The following is a 25430-nucleotide window of genomic DNA, read 5'->3' as shown; positions in this document are numbered from 1 at the left end:
TTATACTTTTACTTGAGTAAAAAACTTGAGTTGATACTTCAACTTCTACAGGAGTATTTTTAAACTCTAGTATCTATACTTCTACCTGAGTAATGAATGTGAATACTGAAGACGCCTCTGATTCTAGCTTTCAGAGAGGCTTTTATTATCTTCACGCCACTATTTAATGGATATCATTTATCACTATGGTTTAAAAGTGTCTAACGTTGCTGCTTTGACGAACTACGACAGTAAAACTGAACATTGGGGAGTAATGAATAGTTCAAGTCTGAACTGTGAAGCAGACGGCTGACGTTGTGGCCTGGGGTTTGGTTAAGTCTTGCTTTTCTTTGGATCTTCTCTCTGAAGCTTCTGATCTGGGTTTGTTTTCCTGTGAACGTCCCACATTTGGACGCTCCACCAGCTCCACCAGCTCCACCTCCTAACACGTAGTCAGAGATGTGATAATCCTGGACAGGCCTGGCCTCCTGGACCTGTTTACATCTCCACATTTCACCTCCTTCCCTTGTAAACTGTAAACTTTACGCTACACTGATGATTGCCTTCCTTGTTTTGATAACATTTCAGTTCTGTTTGGACAGAGAGAACAGATGAAGCTGGGACTTTTCTGAAACCTCCACAACCTCCGGAGCCCTGCCACCTCTGCATGGGCCCGTCTCCCGTCTCCAGTCTTAACGTCCCATATCCGACCTCATCATAATCCTTTTACAAGACAGAAGTGCTTATACTTTCAAGATAATGGATTGCTCTTTGCTTAAAGACCAAATTATCTTTTCAAAATGAGCAGCTTCCCTTCACGCCTGCAGCGATGACAGAAGTGGGCGTAATTACATTCACTACTTTTCCAGACACGTCTCCAGCTGATCCCTTTAAAGGTGTGTGGTTTTTTTTGGCACGCACGCCAGTCTGTTTCCAGAGACAACATTTATCTATAAACCTTTATCTGTAAAGGTTTTAAGTGTTACAGCAACACAACACAGCTCTGGAGCGTCATCTCACAGCTGTACAGTTTCAACACCTATTCACCCAATAACCCATGCAGTATCTTTAAAGTTTTCATCTAAATCTTAGATTCTAAAATGAAGGAAAGAAAAGTATTACATTATGTGTCCAGTAGGGGGCAGGAGAATTACTAGTTTGAACTAACAGTCATGCTTTAAGAATTTAAAGATGATCTAATAAACTATGTTATGATGAACGACAGAAAACATCTGCACCAGTCATTTGTCTCCTTCTTTTTTATATTATTTATATATATATATATATATATATATATATATATATATATATATATATATATATATATATATATATATATATATATATATATATATATATATATATATATATATATATATATATATATATATATATATATATATACATATATAAATAAGATAGATAGATGCACATATATGATATATATATTGATATAATCCTGCATTTCTTCCCCTTCAATAGTGATAAAATCCTGCATTTCTTCCCCTTCAGTAGCGTTATAATCCCGCATTTCTTCCCCCTTTAGTAGTGACATAATCCTGCATTTCTTCCCCTTCAATAGTGATATAATCCCGCATTTCTTCCCCCTTTAGTAGTGATATAATCCTGCATTTCTTCCCCCTCCAATAGCAATATAATCCTGCATTTCTCCCCCCTTCAATAGATATAATCCCGCATTTCTTCACCCTTCAATAGATATAATCCCGCATTTCTTCACCTTTTAATAGATATAATCCCGCATTTCTCCCCCCTTCAATAGATATAATCCCGCATTTCTTCACCCTTCAATAGATATAATCTCGCATTTCTTCACCTTTTAATAGATATAATCCCGCATTTCTTCACCCTTCAATAGATATAATCCTGCATTTTTTCACCCTTCAATAGATATAATCCTGCATGTCTTCCCCCTTTAATAGATATAATCCCTCATTTCTTCCCTTCAACCGCAGCAGCAGCAGCGCAGCGGCGGTGTTGCGTTCACGCCCCCTCGGAACTCCTCCTCCTCCTGGAGACGGAGATGTGTGGAGTATGTGGCATTCTGTTTCCAGTGTAGTAAAACCCGTTTCCGAGGCACAACCATCTGCTACACGATCAACACTTTGAGCCGGAGCTCCACACGTCTCCCTTCGTGACCACTGACTACTATCTCGTACTTTAAGGTAAACTACCTGCGTTTTCTCCTGGTGTACGTAAACGTTTAAAATCCATTTGTCACCGTTTAATTCATTGACCACTTTTACTATTAAATGTTTTATGTAAGTAAGAAGTAATGTTATATATGTGATTATAGTTTGTAGATGTGGTGCACTTCTTCAGTTGAAATTTGTTGGGAAATAATCAGAACTCACTTTTTTATTTTTTTGTGAATAAGAATCACGGTGCATTATAATCAACACGTTCACACCGCCTTTGTCATTTATTCTAATTTTTTTTATGGTCGGCTAATATACTGATCTTTTTGGCGAAAAAATACAAATAAGAAGCATGTAATTAAAACCAGCTCAGATTGTGAGTGAATGGAGGTAGAAAGTAAACTGATGAATGAGTTTCAGCTGAGGAGCCAGAGCTGTCCGGTGTTCTGTCGATACTTGCTACCCGCCGAGAACTGCTACTTAGTGCTTCTGCGCATGCGCACAGTCGATTTTCAAAGTTTGATTGCCACGCCCATAATTTCTTGCAGCCCTTCAGTGTGTGCCTTTACTTTTATTTCTTATTATTTTATACTTATTATCAATCCAAAAATATTGATTTAAAATGGATTAACTGAGGTGTAAGTATGCTGACATTCATCCTACAGAGGCGGTGAGTGTATTAGTATCTTACCTGGATTCATCAAGTGACGGGAGCATTATTTGATAGGATGTTACTGGACTATCAAATGCTACCCCTGAAATATTGATTTAAAATGGATAATATGGGATGTTGAGTATTTGATCTTTCAAAATACACTACCCATGACATGAATTGCATTACACTTTGTGAACATTATAAGATAAAGAGAAAAAAAAACAATTCTATCGCTTTATTTGATATTCATTTATTCATTCATTCATTCATTCGCCTTTATTTAACCAGGCAGGTCATTAATAACACATTCTTATTTACAATGACGGCCTGGCAAGAGACAAGCACCACTTGGGGGGGAAAAGGAAGTGGTTTAGGGAGTAAAACACAGTAAAATTGTAGCTCTGCAAAGGTAGAAAACCATTAGGGAGCATTTTTTGATAGGGTAGCATGGATTGACAGAACACCGGTGTCCCGGGGCTCTGAAGTGTTTTCCAGTTCAGACACTGGCCTTTTTATTTGTATCTGTCACGCATGGTTTTGTGGACCTCATCACCTCCGAGCTTTTCCTCAGAAACTCTGTCAGGCTCTGACTTGTTTCAGCCTCACCGGTTCAGCTGGGAGCAGCAGCACACAATAGCAGTAATACCTTCCTGCCATCTGTGTTTACTCCCACAATAATCAGCTCACTTTCCACCTCCATATCCACTCAAAATAAAAAAATAAATAAACCAAAATTCAGGACAAAGTTAATGGAACGTTGTGTTTCTGTAAAATGTATCAGTTTCTGGAACAATCTGGATACAGAAGCCAAAGAATGCAAATCAAACATTACATTTAAAAGAATAATAAAAGCCAGTTTGATGAAGAAATATCATGATAATTAAGTTAGGTGGGTTTTCTTTTTTTTCTCTCTGTGTTTGACGACAGTTTTTTGTGTTATTTTATAACTTTGGTGTAGTTTTTTTTTTTTTTTTTTAATTATATTTATTGGAAATAGGTTTTTTTTAACCCTTGTACTGTCTTTGGGTCAAAATGACCTAATTCTCCTGTTCCTTCTTCCCTTCCTCTTTCCTTCCTTCCTTCATTCTTTTTTCACTTCCTTCCTTCCTTCTTTTTGCCCTTCCTCCCTTCTTTCCTCCCTTCCTTCCTTCCTTCCTTCCTTCCTTCTTTTTTCCCTTCCTTCTTTCCTCCGTTCAGTCCTTCCTTCCTCCCTTCTTTTCTCCCTTCCTTCCTTCCTTCCTTCCTTCCTTCCTTCCTTCCTTCTTTCCTCCCTTATTTCCTTCCTCCCTTCCTTCTTTCCTTCCTTCCTTCCTTCCTTCCTTCCTTCCTTCTTTTTTCCCTTCCTTCTTTCCTCCGTTCAGTCCTTCCTTCCTCCCTTCTTTCCTTCCTTCCTTCTTTCCTTCCTTCCTTCCTTCCTTCCTTCCTTCCTTCCTTCCTTCCTTCCTTACTTCCTTCCTTCCTTCCTTTTTTCCTCCCTTATTTCCTTCCTCCCTTCTTTCCTTCCTTCCTTCTTTTCTCTCTTCCTTCCTTCCTTCCTTCTTTCTTTCTTTATTTTCTTTCTTCCTTCCTTCCTTCTTTCCTCCATTCTTCCCTTCCTCCTTCCTTGACCGGAAGACAGCACAAGGGTTAAATTGCGTAATTTGTAATTTTTTTGAATTCTTTTTTATTATTACATTAATTGACATTAGATTTCTTAGGAAAAAGGGGCAGATACAATAAGTTTAGTCTTCTTTCTGTTCCCTTTCATTCAAGGAAAGAGATTTGTTGTAATTATATTGAACTGTTTTGTTCTTCTTTTAATGAATGAAATGAAGAATAAAAACGAATAACAGCGTTTTACCTGTGAGTGTGGCGTCACTCAGGCCCGGCTCTGCCCCGGTGATCACCAAATCCTGCCTTTTGTCTCATTTCCAACCAGTGAGTGTGTAATTACTGTCAGAGATGGGGGGGTCAGGGCCCGGGGGTCACGTGATCTCCGTCAGGTTACAAAGCAGCGTTTATCTGAGTGGTTGTTTGTGGCCCCGGCAGGACGTGCATTCCTCTGGGCATTAGTCTGCTGCAGTTGAGCTGTTTACCCAGCCTGGTTTTGTTTTCTTCAGGGGGCCGTTTGTGGCTCGGGGGGGGGGGGGGGGGGGGGGGGTTCTGTGGTCATATGCTCCAGAGACAGAAGCCACATGATTTCAATGTGACAAGTATTTAAAAGGTGCTGCCACAGGAAGGAAACCTCCGGGGGGGAGAGCAGCGTCACCGGCGACGTAATCCCGCATTTCTTCCCCCTTCAATAGTGATATAATCCCGCATTTCTTCCCCCTTGATATAATCCCTTCAGTAGCGATATAATCCCACATGTTTTCCCTCTTCAATTGCTTCAGTAGTGATATAATCCTGCATTTTTTCCCCCATCAATAGTGATATAATCCCGCATTTCTTCCCCCTTCAGTAGTGATATAATCCTGCATTTTTTCCCCCTTCAGTAGTGATATAATCCTGCATTTTTTCCCCCTTCAGTAGTGATATAATCCGGTATTTTTGTATTGATTACTGCAACGCCTCACTGGCGTCCCTACCAAACTCACCGACAGACTGCAACTCATTCAGAACTTGCAATATATTGTTGCGCTCTCTGTTGCAATAAATAGTCAGTAAACTGACGGCAAATATTGATATTTTATTACAACACACATAATGGATCGTTCATGCACTTCAATTAGTCCAGCTGTACAGTGTTTACATTTACTAGACTAGGAGGCAGTGAGGTACTACCATATACAAATGCACTTTCTTTGTACATTGTATGAAGTTTTGGCATTGAATAAATGCATAACTACAGACATTTTCCTTTTTATGGGTATTTTTTTCTTTTTCAGTCACTTATATCGTTGATTAAATTTCTTACAATGTATGGAATATCGTAGATATCGTGTATCGTGATATTATCGTTATCGTGGGCCACATATCGCCACAGTATTGAATCGTGAGTTACCCGTATCGCCGAGCCTTCAGTTGCTCAGCACCCAGACTCTGGAACTCCCTCCCTCACACAGAAAACAGACAGACTTCATCACATTCAAAACCCAACTCAAAACCCACCTGTTCAAACTCACTCACTCTAACCGGACACTGTGCACTACACTACACCAGTTTGTTTTATTTATTGATTTATGTACTTTTTTATGCTCTCAGTTGCTGCTTTTTTTGTATTCATTGTATTTTAACTTATAAAATGTGTGTTTTTAACTGTATCTCTTGTAAGGTGACCTTGGGTGACCTGAAAGGCACCTCTAAATAAAATGAATTATTATTATTATTATTATTATTATTATTATTATTATTATTAGGGCCCGAGCACTGACAGTGCGAAGGCCCTATTGTATCTGCAGGAATTTTTCTCGTTTTTGTTTCTATCCTCGTTTTTCTTCCGAACGAAATGAGGCCTTTTTTCCCCTTAAACGTGCCCCAAATGTCACCAAATTTTGCACGCAAACCAGGCCTGGAGAAAAATTTGATATTTCATGGTTTGCATTAATGGGCGTGGTCTAATGGCTCAACAGCGCCCCCTAGAAAACTTGTGCCTCAAGCCCCACAATACGGTTTGACGTACATGCACGAAAATCAGTACACACCTGTATCATTTCGCAACTTAGAAAAGTCTCTTGGCGTCATGCCCGAAACCGAACAGGAAGTTGGCCATTTTGAATTAATCGTGTAATTTTGGCACAATTTATGCCATTCCTTCAGCAGTTAATTCAGCCCGAACCGTAACGTGCACCCAGGTGTGTTATACATCAAAATGTGCGTCTCCATCCTGCGACTACGTGCATTACTTTTCTCAGTCAAAAGCGTTACCCTGGTGACGATAGACGCCAAAAAGCGTGCCCCCCCTACATCTGATTGGTCCATATTTGATACTTCCTATTTTCTGCTATAACTTTTGAATGGTTTGACATAAAGAGTCGTGGGTGGTGTCATCGGACTTCGTTTTGAGTCCTTGACCTTTATTGGTGGAAATTGCACGCGCGAGGGCCCCGTTCATCACTGCTTGCAGCTTTAATTATTATCATCTCTCCATCTGTCCCCAGAAGCAGACGCCATGCCCAACTGGGGAGGAGGTAACAAGTGTTCAGCGTGCGGTGGGACGGTCTACCACGCCGAGGAGGTGCAGTGTGACGGGAAGAGTTTCCACAAGTGCTGCTTCCTCTGCAGTAGGTTCACACTTACTGTCCTCAGTGGGGAGGGAGCTGCTGTTTCATAACATCTTTACAACTTTTGCATTGGTTTTTTATTCCCAACACAGGCAGCCACTGACTCCATTGCTTTTTTTTATTAACTAGATTTCTTCTTTAACTCATACCCAGCTTGCAGATTCACAGGAAGGTCCCAGTGTCCGTAGCTGGAATGTGGACTGTGAAAGGAATTATGCAAAGACACGGTTGTTTCGTGGGAAGCTTTTGATCCGATGATGTCTAAACTTGCTTCTTGCTTGTGACAAAAATATATCTGAAGTGCAACCTCGAATCATCACAATAAACTCCCTGTTTATCCCAGTCACACGAAGGGCTTAATCATTTTAGCTCCGAAATGTTTGAAAAGTGTCGTCATAACGGGTGCAGAGAGTTGAAAAGGTCGGTTTATCAGCACAATTACTTCCCCACAAGTGCCCGTTTCAGCGTCAGGTGACTCCTCCTGCCGCGCTGCTTTGAAGGAGCTGCCAGGACGGTTAACTGTGGACGTGTCCCACCTGCCACCGGCAGCTATTGCATTAGCCTGCATTACTGTATTTAGGGTTGCCAACCGTCCCTTGAAAAACGGAATCGTCCCTTATTGAGCTGAAAAGGGACGCACTTTGTCCCGTATTACTGTGAGTCAAAAAATAGTCCTAAAATGCCAATTGTAATTGATCACCAGGGTGGTTTGTAAGATTGATCGCGCGCTGGGGAAAGTGATATTAGACATTGAACTGAGATCTCGAAACGGACAACATCACCAAGCAGTGGCTTCATCGTGCTATGGCTGCAGTGAGAAACTCTGGTTGAAGAGGGGTATCGTCACTCAAGCATGAATTATGGTTCTGCTTTAAACCAACGCAGAACCTACGCCGTTGCCGTGACGCCGTTGCCGTGACGCCGTTGCCGTGACGCCGTTGCCGTGACGCCGTCGCCGTGACGCCGTCGCCGTGACGCCGTCGCCGTGACGCCGTCGCCGTGACGCCGTCGCCGTGACGCCGTCGCCGTGACGCCGTCGTGAACCCTTTGGACTTCTCCGTCACTCCATTTCGCCACCGTGCAATACCCCCCTATGGTTGATACTTTGTTTAGCTTCCGGCTTTTCCGGTCACAGTGAATCAAAGAGGTAAGGACAACTATTGTGCAAAAAAACAAAACAAAAAAAATCACACACACACGAAGAAAAGAGCGCTGAAAGTTCATGACTGCTTCACGAACCAGAACCGGAAATGCGTTGCTACCAAGCAAACCAATCACAGCCATCCCGGTCTGTGTTGGGTCTGCGTCGCCTCAACGCTGGTTCCATTTTTTGGGAGGTGCACGTCAGGCTATGGCATAGGCTACGGAGAGACTCCCGCGTAGCCGCGTACCCTACGGTGTAGGTTTAACACAGAACCATAATTCTGGCTTCACAGTCCGAACTGTTTCTGCCAGTAATTGATTTAATGGACACTCACGATTAAATGCTCATGGCCCAATTAATTTATAAAAATGTTATTCGTGAATGTGTGATGGTCTCCTGGTTAAATGCTTGAACTTGGGGTTTTGAACGAATAATAAGGCTGCAGCTAAGCCTAACAAAGTAACCCTAGGAAAAGCCTTAGGCGAGGGACCGTTACACCAATGGAAAATGGCATTGAGCTGTTGAGTTCATAAGTTATTTTGTTCTCTTTTACTACAACTGTAGCTACAGTCATGGCCTTTGAAGCACAAATATGTTTACAAGTTTTCTACAGACTTTCTGTTTGCACTTTTGTTATTGCACTGTTACAGAATGGATGTTCTGCGTTCTTTCCATTGTTTTATATAACATTTTAAGTTAAGCAGGACCGGTTTCTGTTTTAAGAAAGATACTTTTTTCATTCAGTTCATTTTGTTATTTTGTATTAAAGTGAATTGCTGGATAATAATTTGTTTTCCATGCATTCGTGGCATTCAAAAATATGCATCTAATTCAATTTAGGTTCGAGTCAAATAGTTAAAAAAATAGTTTCACTCACTAAAAAAGGGGCTAAAAAAATTCAACCAGTAATGCCAGTAATGGTGAAGGTAATCGGGTCGACCGGCCCTGCAGATGAGGTGTCCCTTATTTATTTTTTAGGGACCCTAACTGTACCTAACAGATATTCAGGACCCGTCAGGGGCGTCTGAAGGTCCTGAACTCTCACTCACCTCCCCGGCGTTCCCCCCTCGCTGGTCACCAGGTCACCGGGTCCATCCCTCGCTGGGATCCGTCCGCTGAAGGGTTAAGCAGCCGGGGACTCTCAACCTTTTATGAGGAGAATTGGATTCATCTGTCATCGCGAGCAGACCCAAACAGTCAGAGCCACAATGAGTTTATTTTTCTCTCACAAAGGCCGCTTTGTCTCACCCTCCAGTGGAACATGAGGATCAGGGGGACATGATGTCTTTGGCACGTCCTCACTTCCACTGGTTTGTCAATTTATCTCTCTTTTTGACCTTCACCACTTTCATTTCTTTTGTATCAAGGATGAAAAATGTGCCTGAGTCATAAGACGGGGCCTGTGCAGTCTCTCTGCGCCCGGATCTTCCTGCTAATACTGGGTTTCTATGGCAACACCTGCAAGGTTGAGGACCCTTGAGTGGAGAAACGCGGTGGCTAAAACTCAGGAAATGTAAAAGTCCACGTGTCGGCTGGTAAACAGACATCTCCTCAGCAGCAGATGTTGGCCAGATAAGAGGACACCCCCCCTTCTCGTGAAGCGTTAAACCATTAGGAGACGGTTGCACGGCGAAGGCCAGGTGACGTAATCCCTGCAGCCGCGTGTGACAGCATGCAGCTGCAGCTTAGCAAGTCTTCTCAGGCGGAAAGACGGGCTGTAAAATGTTATTTTCTACAACTCAAAGTACATGAAAGCCTCATTAACAGGCTTGTAGTTCTGGCCCCGCTAAAATCGCTTCCACCTACAGGCTCTAAACACACCGCAAGAGAAGGGATGAGACACTTTGTGTAAGAGAAAGATTCAGATTTAGATTCAGACGACTTTATTAATCCTTTTGGGAGTTTCCCTTGTGGAAATTGACGTCTCCATCTCACTCACACAGGCATTATTTGTATAGCACAATTCAACACAAGGTAATTCAAAGTGCTTTACATCAACATTAAAAGCGGCAAGACACAATTAAACAGTAAATAACAAATAAAATGAAATAAAATGATAAGAAAAGAGGTAAAATAGTAAAAAGCACAAGTTGTTAAAAAGTAAGGGCAGTAGAATACAGCAGGTACATCTCATTCTTACAATGGCAAGATTCGTGCAATGAATTAAACCAATTTGACAATTCTATGCCACAATGCCTGCATTCAGGGCTTATCCATAAATTTACGCGGTTTTCAAAGTATTTAATTTAAGAGTACGCTTAAATAACAAATAAAATGATAAAAAAAAGTAAAATAATACAGCACTGGCCCGATTGGCACTGTCATTTACAAATCAAACACCCCAAAAACCAAACACCCATATAAAGATAAAAAGATAAAAAATGTAAAATAAAGATAAAAATAGAAACAAAAAAATAAAAATAAAAAGTGCAGTCCCATAAATAGAATTATATGGATAGAAAAGAAATAAGTGTTATGTTATAAGGGGGAGATATAAAAGATAATGCTGGTTGTCTCTGAATAGAATAGAATAGAATAGAAAGCCTTTATTGTCATTATAGAATAATGAGATTAAGCAGCAGCTCCATAAAAGTACACACATGTAAAAGGCTATGTAAAAACAAAACAAGAAACAGACAATATAAATATATATACACTATAAAAATTAGTGAATGAAAGAATATTGCACATGAATGAATAAAAGAATATTGCATTCATTTTGAGATTAATATAATTATATTGAGATTAAAAGTGAAGGATTGTAACTTTTTCCTGATCACATTAAGGGACGTGTCAGGAAGCAGCGTGCTTCTTATGAAGGAGTTAACATGAGAGAAGTGGTGCTATCTTGTGATTTATTTGTCTGAACTGTGTGAAACATCTGGGAAGAATGTGAACACTGAAAACCATCATTGTATCTGAACGGTGGGTATTTATAGGGTGAAGGATTGAGAAGGATTGTTTTCCTGATCAGACACGATGTTTGAGGCGTAAACTCAAAGTACAAGCTCTATGTGAGTCTATGTGAAGAAAATACTATCAAATCTGCTGCAGAGGTGGGTAGAGTAGCCAAAAATTGTACTCAAGTAAAAGTACTGTTACTTCAGAATAATATGACTCAAGTAGAAGTAAAATGTAGTCATCCAAATAATTACTTGAGTAAAAGTAAAAAAGTACTTGGTGAAAAAACTACTCAAGTACTGAGTAACTGTGGAGTAATGTCTGATTTATTTAACACAACCATTCAAACAAAAGTACAAAATAATCATCTTCAGGCAAATTAAATCAATAAAATAAATGAATAAGATTATTTTAATTTAAGCTATTTTTTAAAGTAAATTCAAGTACTTTTAATACATAATAAAATAAATAAAATTATAACAGAATTAAAAAAATAAATTAAGCACAAGTAGTACAAAATTTCAAGCCTTTGTACTTTTCTTTTTTAACCAGGCAGAACTAGAACAAACATGAACTCATAGAAACTCTGTGTGTGTTTGAGTCTGTGTAAATGTGACAAAACATGCAAAAACAAACATTTTTCCCAAAGAATCACCCAGGGATGTCATGAGATTGACGCGTACGCGGATAAAAGGGATAAAAGAAAAGTAACAGCTCAACGTAGCCTAATGTAGCGGAGTAAGAGAAACAGTTTCTTCTTCACAAATCTACTCAAGTAAAAGTACAAAGTATAGTGATTCAAAACTACCCCTAAAAGTACAAAATTTCCCAAAACTTACTCAAGTAAATGTAACGGAGTAAATGTAACTCGTTACTACCCACCTCTGATCTGCTGGAAGTTTTCCTGTACGTGTTTTTCCACCCTTTCAAGCCTCTAAAGAGCCTTTAGATTAATAATTTAGTTTGGAGACAGGTCCCTCTATAGTCTCCATCAACCGCTCAGCTACCTCTTCTAATTACTTTTCATGAATACACTCAGACAGTCACACTGGAGCGTTGTTGACCCTCTTGCATGCTTAGCCTTAAACTGACCCCTTCCACCTGAAATATCACTCATCAATCAGTGCATGTGTCTCCGTGTCCCCAGTGGTCTGCAGGAAGAGTCTAGACAGCACCACGCTGGCCATCCATGACCAGGAGATCTACTGCAAGTCCTGCTACGGGAAGAAGTACGGGCCCAAGGGCTACGGCTACGGCCAGGGGGCCGGCACCCTCAACATGGACCGGGGGGAGCGGCTGGGGATCAAGCCGGAAGAGTGAGTCCCCCTGCACCGCACACTGCAGCCTTTCAGGAGCTTAATCACCACCCCCGCGTCGGCTCATTGCTCATAAATCAGAACCTGATTTCCCTCTGTGTGCTCTTCTGCTCGGCTGCGTCTCGCCGAGCTACAGTCTGAGCTCGGCAGAGTTTCCTTTCAGAGTTAGTGAAGCGGAAGATGCAGAGTTCAGAGTCGGGGCCTCGGCCTGGCTCTTGTTTAGCAATTAGAACAGGGCTGGGGATCGATGCAAATGTCAAGAATCAATTCCGATTCTTGAGATTCAGAATCGATTATCAAGATTTGATTCGATCCGATCCGATTCCGATATTGATTTGGGTTAGTGTTATTAAAACTGTTTTTTCAGCTGTTGCATGAATTATATAACTGTTTAATTATGCAACATATTAATACTAGTATTATATTGAGATTCAACAGCAAGTATTGCAGCTAATGATGCTGTAAGGACCAATCAGCTCCCAGAATGCTGACAGAACTGCTTTCAGAAACATTGTGTGGGTCAGAATTATCAAACAGATCCAGGGCAGCAAACAGAGACGGATGAAATCGGTTTTATTTTTTCCCACATTCTGTTTGAATTTTTTCCATTTTCGGTTTATTTCGGTTTTTAAATTTTTGAGAATTTGGTTTCTAGCATTTTATGCAAATATAACCCCAAAATAGTATATAAAGTAATGAAATATAGACAATTTATGCAATTATAACTGAAGACTTTAATGTTTTCATACCTTTAAACATATTTAAAGGCAAAAACATGGTACCAGTTATTCTTGTGTCCAACAAAACATTCCTTTTTTTGGGCATAAACAAAAAAATACCAAAAGTTGTAATGTAATGATGAAAAAAAAATCGAGACGACTCGATTTTTAGGAATTACCGTATTTTCCGCACTATAAGGCACACCTAAAAGCCTTCAATTTTTTCAAAAGCTGACCATGCGCCTTATAATCCGGTGCGCCTTATATATGGATCAATATTGAGCCGCAACAGGTCTTGCAACCATAGACATATATACGTAGACGCCTCATGACATGCTGGAACGTAATCCAGCATGGCCGCCATATTGGATGGGTCTCCTCACTCCAGGCTAAATTAACTACACTGGAGTTACAGAGTGCTAGCCTCTACTGTAGCGCCTTATAAAGTTTTAAAATACGTCATTCATTGAAGGTGCGCCTTATAGTGCAGAAAATACGGTAATATGAGAATCGATTTAGAATCGTAAAATCGTTTTTTTTTCAACACAGGCCTAATTAGAAGGGTTCAGTGCTCCCTGTGTCTCTGTGAGGCAGCGGTCGCCTCTACACTAGCGCTGCCATGAGACTGGGAGGGTCATGGGCCTCATAATGATGTGTGGAGGACGTGTCTGCTGACCGTGACGGGGTTGTTGTCCCTAAACAACACGCTTGTTGAGCTTACCAACACAAACCCAGCCAGGCCGTGTGCTGCCCCCCCCTACCTCCTTCACTAACGCAGAGCGCTGCAGTAATGAGTCTGTGGCTGGGGCTTGGGGAGGACTGGGAGGAACGGCGCTTTGTGAAGGTGTCCTATTACTAAGCTGTTATTTACAATCTAGTTCCCAGCAGCATTCCTGTAATAACTCGGGGCCTGAATCCATACAGCTTTGTCCCTCCCTGCACCAGCTTTTGTTCTCCCCCAGCGGAGCGGTGAGGCGGTGAGAGCAGGAACCTCGCCGGCAGCTTTAGCAGACACGCCACGTCTTTCTCAGCTCCAGCTTGGCTGGAGCGGTTCCCGGCCGCGGTGTAGACCCCGGGGCTGGGGGTCAGGGGTCAAGGTCTGAGACTAGGTCTGATGTTGACCTGCAGCAGACCTAGGTCTACTGTCTGGACTGTTTTCACGTCACTGAGAAGTATGTTGCACATTCAAACACACACTGGGTTACTCCTTTTCTAACCCGAATATTTGGTCATGTGTAGCCTAACGGGATATCTTCAATTCAATTTTATTTATATAGCGTCTAATACAACAAAAGTTGTCTCTAGACGCTTTCCAGAGACCCAGAACATGACCCCCGAGCAATTATTACATAAACAATGACAGGTAAAAACTCCCATAGTGGGAGAAAACCCTTAAGCCAAACAGTGGCAAGAAAAAAAAAGAAAAGGGCAGGGCCAGGGAGAGGAGTCTTGACGGAAAAATCTCTCCCCCGCCTGACCGGGCCGTTACCCTGCCCCTCTCACTCCCACGCTGCAGGTTCCGGTGTTGTGCATTCAGAGATGCTCTTCGCCACCGGCAGAGGATGCTGCACCATGTACAAAAGAGAAAAAAGAAAAGAAAAGGGGGGCCAGCACAAGAAACTACAGGAGCGACTCTAACACACTAGAGTTTACACTACCTAGAGATTTACCAACACCAGCTAGAGGTTTACTAAACACTAACTATAGGCTTTACTAAACAGAAAGGTTTTAAGTTTAGTTTTAAAGGTGGAGGTGGTGTCAGCCTCCTTAACCCAGATTGGAAGTTGGTTCCATAGTAATGGTGCCTGATAGCAGAACGCCCGCCCTCCAAATCTACATGCAGATACTCTAGGAACTACGAGTAAACCTGCACTCTGAGAACGGAGAACTCTGCCAGGAACATAAGGCACTATCAGGTCCAAGAATGATAACCTCTGTTTTATCTGAATTTAGAAGCAAGAAATTTCTGGACATCCAGTCCTTGATGTCCCTAAGACATGCTTGAAGTTTAACTAACGGTTCTGTTTCATCCGGCTTCATAGACAAATAGAGCTGCGTATCATCAGCATAACAATGAAAGTGTATGCCGTGATTCTGGATTATCCCCATCAAAAGGAACAGGGCTCTAGTGGCCCTTTATTCAAGCTGCAGATATGAAAGGGGTAGAGAGAGAGATTGGGGATGACATGCAGTAAAGGTGCGCAGGCCGGGATTCGAACCTGCGACCGCTGCAGGAGGACTGTAGCCTCAGTATACTGTATGAGCCGCTGCACTGCGCCACCGAGCGGCCCAAGAGTCCAGGAAGTTCTTATAAACATGGTGAAACGCAAGACCAGGAGGAGACTAATCACTTCATAAATGTAATGAAAGACATTTCTGCATTTGTAGACGGTAGAAAGTACCGGGATAGCCAGATTTACAAAAAGGTGAGCGAAAAGTTGCGCAAAGCAGGATTAGTACTAATGCCAGACCAGATCAAGCTCCGCTGGAAGACGCTGAAAAAGGCGAACTACAGGGACAAGAAACAAAACGACTTCTACTGGGCTGTTCATTATCCGCCATTCTGCTGTTATTGTTGTTGTTTTGGATTTGGATACAGGAAGAAGAAGCGGAAATGACGGGAATTGCGTCATGACGTTCTCCGTGCGTCGCTGGTTTGATCCAGATATCCTAAATGATTAATCACCATGTATACAGGGATAACCCTGTTGGAATATTGACCTTAACCCCAATTTTTCACTGCATGGAAACGTAGTCACTGTAAATACCCATGTTCTTTCATGTGCACAGTATGTACAGTTCTGCTTCACGCAGTGAGAAACACACACACACACACACACACACACACACACACACACACACACACACACACACACACACACACACACACACACACACCTCCCCAGAGCTTTAACCTGGCCTCCCTGTCTGCTGATTATAGTTATGAAAGAGTTTACGTAACCAGAAGGACCTGCAGCCAGTTATTACTGCACACACCACCACAGACTTTGGTGTTGGAGGCTCTGGGTACTGAGGACTGATCTGTGCTGTATCTTTTATGTGCCCCCCACCCAGGACTCAGACACACAGGCCCACCACCAACCCCAACCCGTCCAAATTTGCCCAGAAGTTTGGGGGGACGGAGAAATGCCCGCGCTGCGGAGACTCCGTCTACGCGGCGGAGAAGATCATGGGAGCAGGCAAGGTGAGGGGAGACCAGCCGCCCAAACATCTCACTTTTATTATCATGTTTCTGGTCCTGTGAGGGCAGCCTGACCCAATGACACAACCTGGCATTTGAAAATATAAACTAGTTGTCACTCGGTAACCCTTGAGTCACTCTGTAACCCTTGAAAATTATAATTGGCATACGGGTGCAGATGTGGTTTCTCAACTTGAGGGTAAAAAAAATATAGTAAATGCAAAAGAGAAGTCTAATTTAAAGTGGAGATAAAGCATATTCAACAAAGTACAGTTAAATAAAGACAACTATGAACTGGGCCTATGAGGTTGCATGATCCTGCAAGTCTGCACAGCTCACGGGATTACACATCTTCAGTTCTTTTTTTTTTCCCCAAAGTTTTTGATCATGACTTTACTTTTTCTTCATCAATATTTGTCCTTTAACCCCATAAAATTAAATGCATCATATTTGATTCATACGCCATCAGTGTCATCAATGAACTGACATAACTATCCAGTATATAAAATATGACACAAAAAATTTGAAAATGGTCAAAACTGTACTTTTGGGATCTATTTATCTGTCGGACTCAAAAAAAAAAAAAAGTAGTTGGATGAGGACCTTATTTTTTTAATAATAGAATGATAATAGTCAAGGAAAATCCTATCAAACAAGTGATGTTTAAAGATGAAAACTGGATCATTACCAAATCTAACTTTCATAGAATTTAAACGTTGTATTTCCTCTAAACGCGTGTAATATCTAGTGTGTACGTGTCCCAGCGTGGAGCGTCTGGTGCTACGTGAGGATGTGCTCAGCGTGGGTCTCACATCCTCCTCCTGGAAAGATGCTCCTTCATCTCAGAGCGCTTTCTTCTTCTCTCTTTACTCTGATGACGACAATCTCAGCCTCTTCCATCGTTAGTAGCTGCAGGTGAACTTTAAAGTCCCTGCAGGAGTCAGTGCTGCTCTCTGAGGTCACGCCCGCACCACAAACCACGCGGATGGAACTGGTTAGTCTGGTCGGACCCACACAGCGCTCGGCGCCGAGCCGCCTGCAGCACGTTTGGTGTGGCCTTGATTCTGATGAGAGAACACACGTCCGGATCTGCTGTGGCCGGAGCAGCCGGACGCTCCGGGACAGGCTGCTCTAGTGGCGCTTTTCCACTAGCATCTACTCGGCTTTACTCATCTCAACTCGGCCTGGTTTGTTTTCCATAACAATTCAGCACCTGGAGCAGAAGTAGGAGGTTGGAGTGAAGCTGCTGTGACGTATTTGATTGTGTAATCTAAACTAAGAAGACAACAACACTAAAGATGTAGAACCTGGAGGAGATGATAGATGTGATGCTGGATCTGTGGCTTGTGTTTGATATCAAGTTAAAAAATAACAGTGAGCGAACCTTTAAGCTTAAAAGGAGCTTGAGGCTCCTTTTAAGAAATGAGACTCTCTAGCGCCACCCTTCACCACGACGGCCGTCGGGGGTACTGCAGCCAACAGTGAAGCCGGCACGGGAGAACGGGGAGAACGCACATGCAGCGTCATGTGACGTCACATCCACAGCCCAGCGCGGGAAATTCCGGCCCGGAATTGCAGCACATTTTGCAGCACACAGCCTGTTCAAGGCAACGGAGAGATACACTAGAGGGCTCACTCTTTTGGGTTTGGAACACTTCATCTGACATTATTACTAGAAAACTTAAAACGTATATGCAATTTTTTCATAAATCTTGCCACAATCCGGCCTCAAGCTCCTTTAAGCGGCAACGCTTTTTAATTATTTTTAGTTTGTCTCGGTGCTGCTGAAAAGTCAGCTGGAGCCGTGAGCAGCTATGAAGTGACGGAGCTCCTGGTAGATCTGGTCGTTCCTTATCGCCCGTCTAGATCCCTTTTTAATTCTCTCCTCAGCACCAGGTTTATGAACATCTGCACCTCAGAGTTGGATCATGAAACAGACTTTTGCGCTGACATTGCCTGTTGAATAAAATGAACAAGAATCCGTCAGAGTCTCTTTCTCTGATTTCCTCCTCCTGACTCAGACGTCTGACTCCAACCCCCCGACCAATCAGTGGCCTGTAGTGTGATGATGTCAGATACAGCCGACTCAGCAGCTTAGAACCTCGGCAGAATAGTTACAGAAAAGTATCTACTCGTCACGTTAGACCCCTGGTGGAAAAGAACCAAACCGAGGCGAGGCGGGCTGAGTAGGTACTAGTGGAAAAGCGCCATAGTTGACGCCGTCCCGCTGCTCCAGCTCCAGAGGTCAGGACACGCGTCCCTGACATCTGTGGGACCCGGGTGAACGCTCTCTCCGCTGACTCGGAGCAGTGGCACGCTTGATGTTTCTGTGGAGAACTCTGCGGTGGGAGGGTTTCTGCTGTACATTAACATGGGTGGGGGCACTTCCTGTGGCTGCACCAGCTGATGATGTCATCAGAGAGCTCATCCTCCCTGTCACTGCTCAAATCCTACCCTGTAATTTTCGGGTGAATTGAGACGCCGTGGCCCCCCCGCCCCGCCGTGGGAAAAGCCGGCTCCTTACCGGCTTAAAGGGAGGAGAGATGAGCAACATGTGTGAATCATTAGTTCAGTTGAACATCGTACTCAGCTAATAATGTGTGGAGATGTGGGGAAACACATACAAGACCCATCTAAAACCAATTTTCATATTACAGAAACTAATAATACGTATAATACAGAGAAACGCGTTCCATGAGCCCACCAACGCTCTTTTTATAAATTTAAATACTCTCAAATTCTGGGATATAGTCAAGTTGCAAACCTTATTGGTCCCATTCAAAGCTCACAACAATCTCCTTCCACGCAGCATCCAGCTGCTCCAAATCCAGGAAAACTAATATGAACTGAGAAATGCTGGTTCGTTCAAAAACCAAAAGGCAAGAACAAAGTCAAAAGAACATTTACTTCAGTAAATGGTGTAAAAGTATGGAATTGTTGCGAAAAGGACTTAAGAATGTGTAGTTAAATCCATACCTTCAAAAGAATGTTTAAAATGATCAACGGGTATAAAAAAATACTGTAATAAACTGTACAGATATATTGTAATTCATTGACACCAAATTTCATAGTGTAACTATTATTACTGGGCTTTTATTTGCTTCTTCACACCCACCATATAATATATGAGGAGCTTTTTCAAAAACATTTTTTTTTAAACTTTTTTTCTTCTTTTTCTTCTTTTTTTCCCCTTTTTTTCCTCTTTTTTTAACCTTTTTCAAATTTTTTCTCTTTGTTTTCTTTTTTTCTTCCTTTTTTTCTCTTTTTTCCTTTTTTCTCATTTTTTCTTCTTTTCCTTTCCTTTTTAATCTCGACATTTCGACTTTTTTCTCGACATTTCAACTTTTTTCTCAACATTTTTGACTTTTTTCTCGAGATTGTACTTCAACATTAATCTCGACTTTATGACTTTTTTCTCTACATTTCGACTTTTTTCTCGACATTTCGACTTCGACTTAATCAACGGGTATAAAAAAATACTGTAATAAACTGTACAGATATATTGTAATTCATTGACACCAAATTTCATGCGTGTGCGTGTGCGTGTGCGTGTGCGTGTGTGTGTGATAATAGGGTTATAGGCATCATAAGCTCAAGCTTCAGCCTACACCATTTTTGGTCACATCTTTTTGAGCCATCTCTGTAGTTCCTCTCTGGTTTCGCTGTGTTCCCAATGTGTGCTGGATGATGATGATGGTTGCACCGATGTAACATTGTTTTTTGGATGACCAAAATAAACAAAAGAAAGAAAGAATAATGAAAAGCCTGATTCTCTGCTTCCCCCGTCAGCCGTGGCACAAGAACTGCTTCCGCTGTGCCAAGTGTGGGAAGAGCCTGGAGTCCACCACGCAGACGGAGAAGGATGGAGAGATCTACTGTAAAGGTGAGGGAGGAGGGGGCCGCGTTTCCCTGCACACAGTCTCAGATCCCATAATAAAACTAGAAAACATCGCTTGGTTCAGCCGAAACATACAGTCACGGTGCCAGAGATCAGAGCACCAGAGCATCAGAAATACAACATTCAGTATGGGACAAACTAACAAAATGAATCCAAACGGCCTTGAGTGATACATTGGGTCAGCAGCCTTAAAGAGTTCATGTGTTCACATGACGCACTGCAAAAACTCAAAATCTTACCAGGAATATTTGTCTTATTTCTAGTTAAAATGTCTAATTTTTAGTCAAAAAATCTAATTACACCTAAAACAAGAGTCATCACCAGATAAATAACTTATTTGACAATTTTCACCTGTTTCAAGTAAATTTTCACCTGAAATAAGTAGAAAAATCTGCCAGTGGAACAAGATTTATCTTCTCATTACAAGCAAAAAAATCTTGTTCCACTGGCAGATTTTTCTACTTATTTTAAGTGAAAATCTACTACTGTTTTTCCCAGTGATGACTGTTGTTTTAAGTGTAATGAGATTTTCTTTTTACTAAAAATGAGACATTTTAACTAGAAATAAGACAAATATTCTTGTTAAGGTTTTGAGTTTTTGCAGTGCTGAAACTGTAGTGTGGGTAGAAGAGGAAGACGGCGGCGTCCTGCCAGAACAGGTGGGAGGATCCGTCCTGCAGCGAGGTGGGATATCAGCCAGTCGGGACAACAAGTTGCAGCTGGGCCGCTGGAATCGGCAGAAACAGACTTGAATCTGTTTTATTTGGCATCCCATTAAAAAGAGCTTTAACAAAGACGACGGGTCGAGTGACGGGACGTTAGGTGCAGACACGGACAGATGGAGAGATTAGTTAAATCAGTTGCTTTTCAGGTGGAGTCACTCGTCTGGTGACTCAACTATCTGAAGCTGGACCGGTTCAGTGTGTTAGTCCAGCGCCCTCAAACAAACACAGAGAAACTTCCCAGGATGCTGAACTCAGACTGTAAACATGGGAAATACTTAGTAGGACGCATCCCGACCTGGTTTCAGCCAAGTTCCCAACATCATCACACCGGGCCAGTCTTTGTAAATACAGGACTGTCTCAGAAAATTAGAATATTGTGATAAAGTTCTTTATTTTCTGTAATGCAATTTAAAAAAAACCAAAAATGTCATACATTCTGGATTCATTACAAATCAACTGAAATATTGCAAGCCTTTTATTATTTTAATATTGCTGATCATGGTTTACAGATTAAGATTAAGATTCCCAGAATATATAATAATAAAATTTTTTGAGTTTTCTTAAAGCAGCACAATGTAACTTTCAGCTTTTGTTGAGTTTGGCGGCTCCTTTGGACAAAAGCGGTAGTGCTTTACCAGTAGTGTGGCAGGGTTCCTACCATCCACCTCAAAGTTACATAGTACCAGTGAAGGCGATACAGACCCCTCGGACCATGACAGAAGTGTTATTAAACCTGTTGTAAGTTGATGTACCATCACAATGACTCTGGAAATATGATATTAAGGTGGAAAAGTTACATAGTGCTGCTTTAAGCTGTAAGCCATGATCAGGAATATTAAAATAATAAAAGGCTTGCAATATTTCAGTTGATTTGTAATGAATCCAGAATGTATGACATTTTTGCATTACAGAAAATAAATCACAATATTCTAATTTTCTGAGACAGTCCTGTAGTTCTGTCAACTTCAGTTCTAACAGCGTTACCTTCACTAAAAAGCAAAGACCTAAAGATGAATGTTGCGGTGTGTTGACGTAAACATCCAATGGAGCGGTAAGTGACTACTTCAGAGTGCAGCTGCAAAAGAGAGAGTAATCCTGCTGAGAGCGGATACAGCACCAGTACTGGATCCTGCAGCCGGACCAGTACCAACCAGTCACAACAGGCCTGGGGCCGTTCATGGAGGTGGAACCAACAACCGCTGATCTGAGCCTGGTTCCCAGCCCGGTTAGCTCTGGCGCTGCCGACGATCCGTCTTCCTCTCTCCACACACTCCACCACCTTCACGGTGTGATCCCTGGAAGTGGCTGTGGCCGTGTTGACGCACGCAGAGCCGGCTGGACCGGGCTGGACCGGCTCCAGCCCAGCCTTTGGTAGCGTGTGTGGGGGGGCCGCAGCAGCTGGATGGACCGGCTCCAGCAACAGCTGCATACACACACTTCAACTCTGACCTCTTCCACGCATGGTTCCGCTGCGGTTGCTCTGCTGCGGTTTGGTCTCGGGTGGACAGCTATCTTGCTAGAGACATCCTGTGTTTGCTGCAGCAACATCTCATTGCAACAAGTCACTGTGAACGTTTGAGATTTAAAGCAGAAAACTGGTGAAACCGGAGAAGTCCTGCTTGTGAAAGGAAACTAAATCCACTCAGAAAATGAATGAAGTCACCTGGATGGTTCAAGTACCAGTGTGAGGGTAAAGGTTCACCTTCACTCGTCCCTGCAACATCAATTACAGAGTGGACAGTGGTGTTGGTGGCGTTATTCAACGTCCAGGCCTCGGCCCAGGGTCCAGGGTCAATTCAATTTTATTTAAAAAGCGTCTATTACAGGGGTCGGCAACCCGCATGCGGCTCCAGAGCCGCATGCGGCTCTTTAGCGCCGCCCTAGTGGCTCCTGGAGCTTTTTCAAAAATGTTTGACCTTTTTTCCCTTTTTTTTCCTTTTTTCTTATTTTTTTCTATTTTTTCTTCTTTTTTCCCTTTTTCCTTTTTTTCTCTTTTTCTTACTTTTTCCTTTCCTTTTTAATCTCGATATTTTAACTTTTTCCTCAAAATTTCGACTTTTTTCTCAAAATTTCGACTTTTTTCTCAATATTTAGATTTTTTTCTCGACATTTTGACTTTTTTTCTCGACATTTCGACTTTTGTCTCAAGATTGTACTTCAACATTAATCTTGACATTTCTACTTTTTTCTCGAAATTTCAACTTTTTTCTCGGCATTTCAACTTTTTTCTCGACATTTTGACTTTTTTTTCAACATTTCGACTTTTTTCTCGACATTTCGACTTTTGTCTCAAGATTGTACTTCAACATTAATCTTGACATTTCTACTTTTTTCTCGAAATTTCAACTTTTTTCTCGGCATTTCAACTTTTTTCTCGACATTTTGACTTTTTTTTCAACATTTCGACTTTTGTCTCAAGATTGTACTTCAACATTAATCTTGACATTTCGACTTTTTTCTCGACATTTCGACTTTTTTCTCGAAGTGCATAATGAAAAAAAAATCTCCCCCCAGTTATAACTAATATAGATACATGCAGCATGTGTTGTCTTCATTCTAAGTCTGATACAAGACTTTTCATTTTTTGCGGCTCCAGACATATTTGTTTTTTTGTGTTTTTGGTCCAATACGGCTCTTTCAACATTTTGGGTTGCTGACCCCTGGTCTATTACAACAGAAGTTGTCTCTAGGATCTTTCCAGAGACCAGAACATAAACCCCCGAGCAATTATTACATAAACAATGGCAGGTAAAAACTCCCCTAGTGGGAGAAAAACCTTAAGCCAAACAGTGGCAAGAAAAACTCCCCTTTAGGAGGAAGAAACCTGGACCAGGACCGGAGAAATTACTTCTGCCATCTAACACAACCCAAACCTCTGATCAACTGAGTCAGATGGTCAGCTAGTTCCACCTGATCCGCTCCATCTGGTGCAGGTACAGCTGAATACGGTCCAGTTCGGCGGTACGTGGTCTGAGTCTGTGAGAATCCCTGTTACATAATCCCTGGACAACAATGGACCTCGTTGTTGACCTGCATTCCTGCTCCCCACTGCTGGGGCCTCATCACAGTCCCCAGATAACGTTAGGCTGATTAATACCTGGCAGAGAACACTCCCTGAACCCTGAGCCCTGAAACAAGACACAGCCAAGTGTTGAATGAAGGATGTTTCAGCACTTTGCTGCTCTGCAGAACTGAGATGCAACAAAGCAGAGCCCCTCAACACACTCCCATCCTCAGCTTCACCCCTCTGTCTGCATGACTGTAAATGTTTGATGTGTTCAGCAACAGATATGATGATTGTGCTCATCTGTTACTGAGATGGATGAAGGTCAGGTCACTCTTGATGGTGAACCAGTGAATCCTGGGGATTTTCATCGGTGTGCTGAGATCTGCTGAGGTCTGCTGCCGTCAGCCCGACACACATAGTAGTAGTAATAATAATAATAATCTTATCTATAGAGCGCTTTTAAAAGATCTCAAAGACACTTCCCAGACACAAAGATACAACATTGAGATAAACGTAGTGGTCCGAATTACACAAGAATGCGGTCACGAGGCCATGAAGTCTGCAGCCTGCTGATGTTTCTTTGTCTTCTTTTTATTTGCAGCGTGTTACGCCAAGAACTTTGGGCCCAAAGGGTTCGGTTACGGCCAAGGAGCCGGAGCTCTGGTGCACGCTCAGTGAAGCCGGGGCTCTGGTGCACGCTCAGTGAAGCCGGGGCGGGGCCCCCGCCATCGCCATGACGACCGCCAACGCCCACCACCACGCCCACCTACCATCCCCTCACCATGCTGGTTTTCCATCAAACCCTCCCCTAATGAAGTGCCTTCATACGGAAGAGTATTAGGGCCAGGCAGGAGGGAAATATTTTAGGGGAAGATTTTTTTTTTCATTATGCACTTCAAAAAAAAAGTTGAGATGGTGAGAAAAAAGTCAACATTTCGAGAATTAAGTCAACCTTCTGAGACTATAACAAACTGTTTTTACAAAATGCCTCGTAGGCCTATAGACACTCCAAGGATGTTAGTTAGTTAGTTACGGCTGCTGCTGCAGAGCTGTCAGTCAATAACTGGATTTGATGGAGGAGGAGACATTTACACTTTGTTTATCAACTTTATTCTCGACTTTATTCTTGAAATATCAACTTTATTCTCGACTTTATTCTTGAAATATCAACTTTATTCTCGAAATTTCGACTTTAAATGATCTCTACATTCTACATTTAAATGATCTCTACATTTCGACTTTATTCTTGAAATATCGACTTTATTCATGAAATTGACTTTATTCTTGAAATTGTATTTCAACATTAATCTCGATATTTCAACTTTTTTCTCGAAATTGTATTTCAACATTATTCTCGAAATTTCAACTTTATTCTCGAAATATCGACTTTATTCTTGAAATTGTATTTCGACATTTTGACTTTATTCTCGAAATTTCAACTTTATTCTCGAAATTTCGACTTTAAATGATCTCGACATTTCAACTTTATTCTTGAAATATCGACTTTATTCTTGAAATTGTATTTC

General features: G+C 41.9%; 1 protein-coding gene across 1 annotated transcript; it reads left to right on the top strand.

Moving 5' to 3' along the window:
• Positions 1-2023: 2023 nt before the first annotated feature.
• On the top strand, positions 2024-24956 carry csrp2 (cysteine and glycine-rich protein 2). Its single transcript, XM_061714252.1, has 6 exons — positions 2024-2162; positions 6870-6992; positions 12185-12353; positions 16148-16277; positions 20064-20157; positions 24506-24956. The coding sequence occupies exons 2-6, from the start codon at positions 6881-6883 to the stop codon at positions 24580-24582; spliced, it is 582 nt and encodes a 193-aa protein (XP_061570236.1). The 5' UTR covers positions 2024-2162; positions 6870-6880; the 3' UTR covers positions 24583-24956.
• Positions 24957-25430: the final 474 nt, after the last annotated feature.

The sequence above is a fragment of the Cololabis saira genome, chromosome 23 (assembly GCF_033807715.1).
Source record: "Cololabis saira isolate AMF1-May2022 chromosome 23, fColSai1.1, whole genome shotgun sequence".
NCBI lineage: Eukaryota > Metazoa > Chordata > Actinopteri > Beloniformes > Belonidae > Cololabis > Cololabis saira.
Note: the sequence above shows the minus strand (reverse complement) of the source record. Positions and strands in the feature narration are given on the sequence as shown.

What these genes read in the sequence shown, in the direction of transcription:
- csrp2 (XM_061714252.1), top strand. Translation starts at nt 6,881, where the DNA reads ATGCCCAACTGGGGAGGAGGTAACAAGTGTTCAGCGTGCGGTGGGACG. An exon ending in AGATCATGGGAGCAGGCAAG is followed by an intron (nt 16,278 to 20,063) that starts GTGAGGGGAGAC and finishes TTCCCCCGTCAG; the next exon opens with CCGTGGCACAAGAACTGCTT. An exon ending in TGGAGAGATCTACTGTAAAG is followed by an intron (nt 20,158 to 24,505) that starts GTGAGGGAGGAG and finishes TTTTATTTGCAG; the next exon opens with CGTGTTACGCCAAGAACTTT.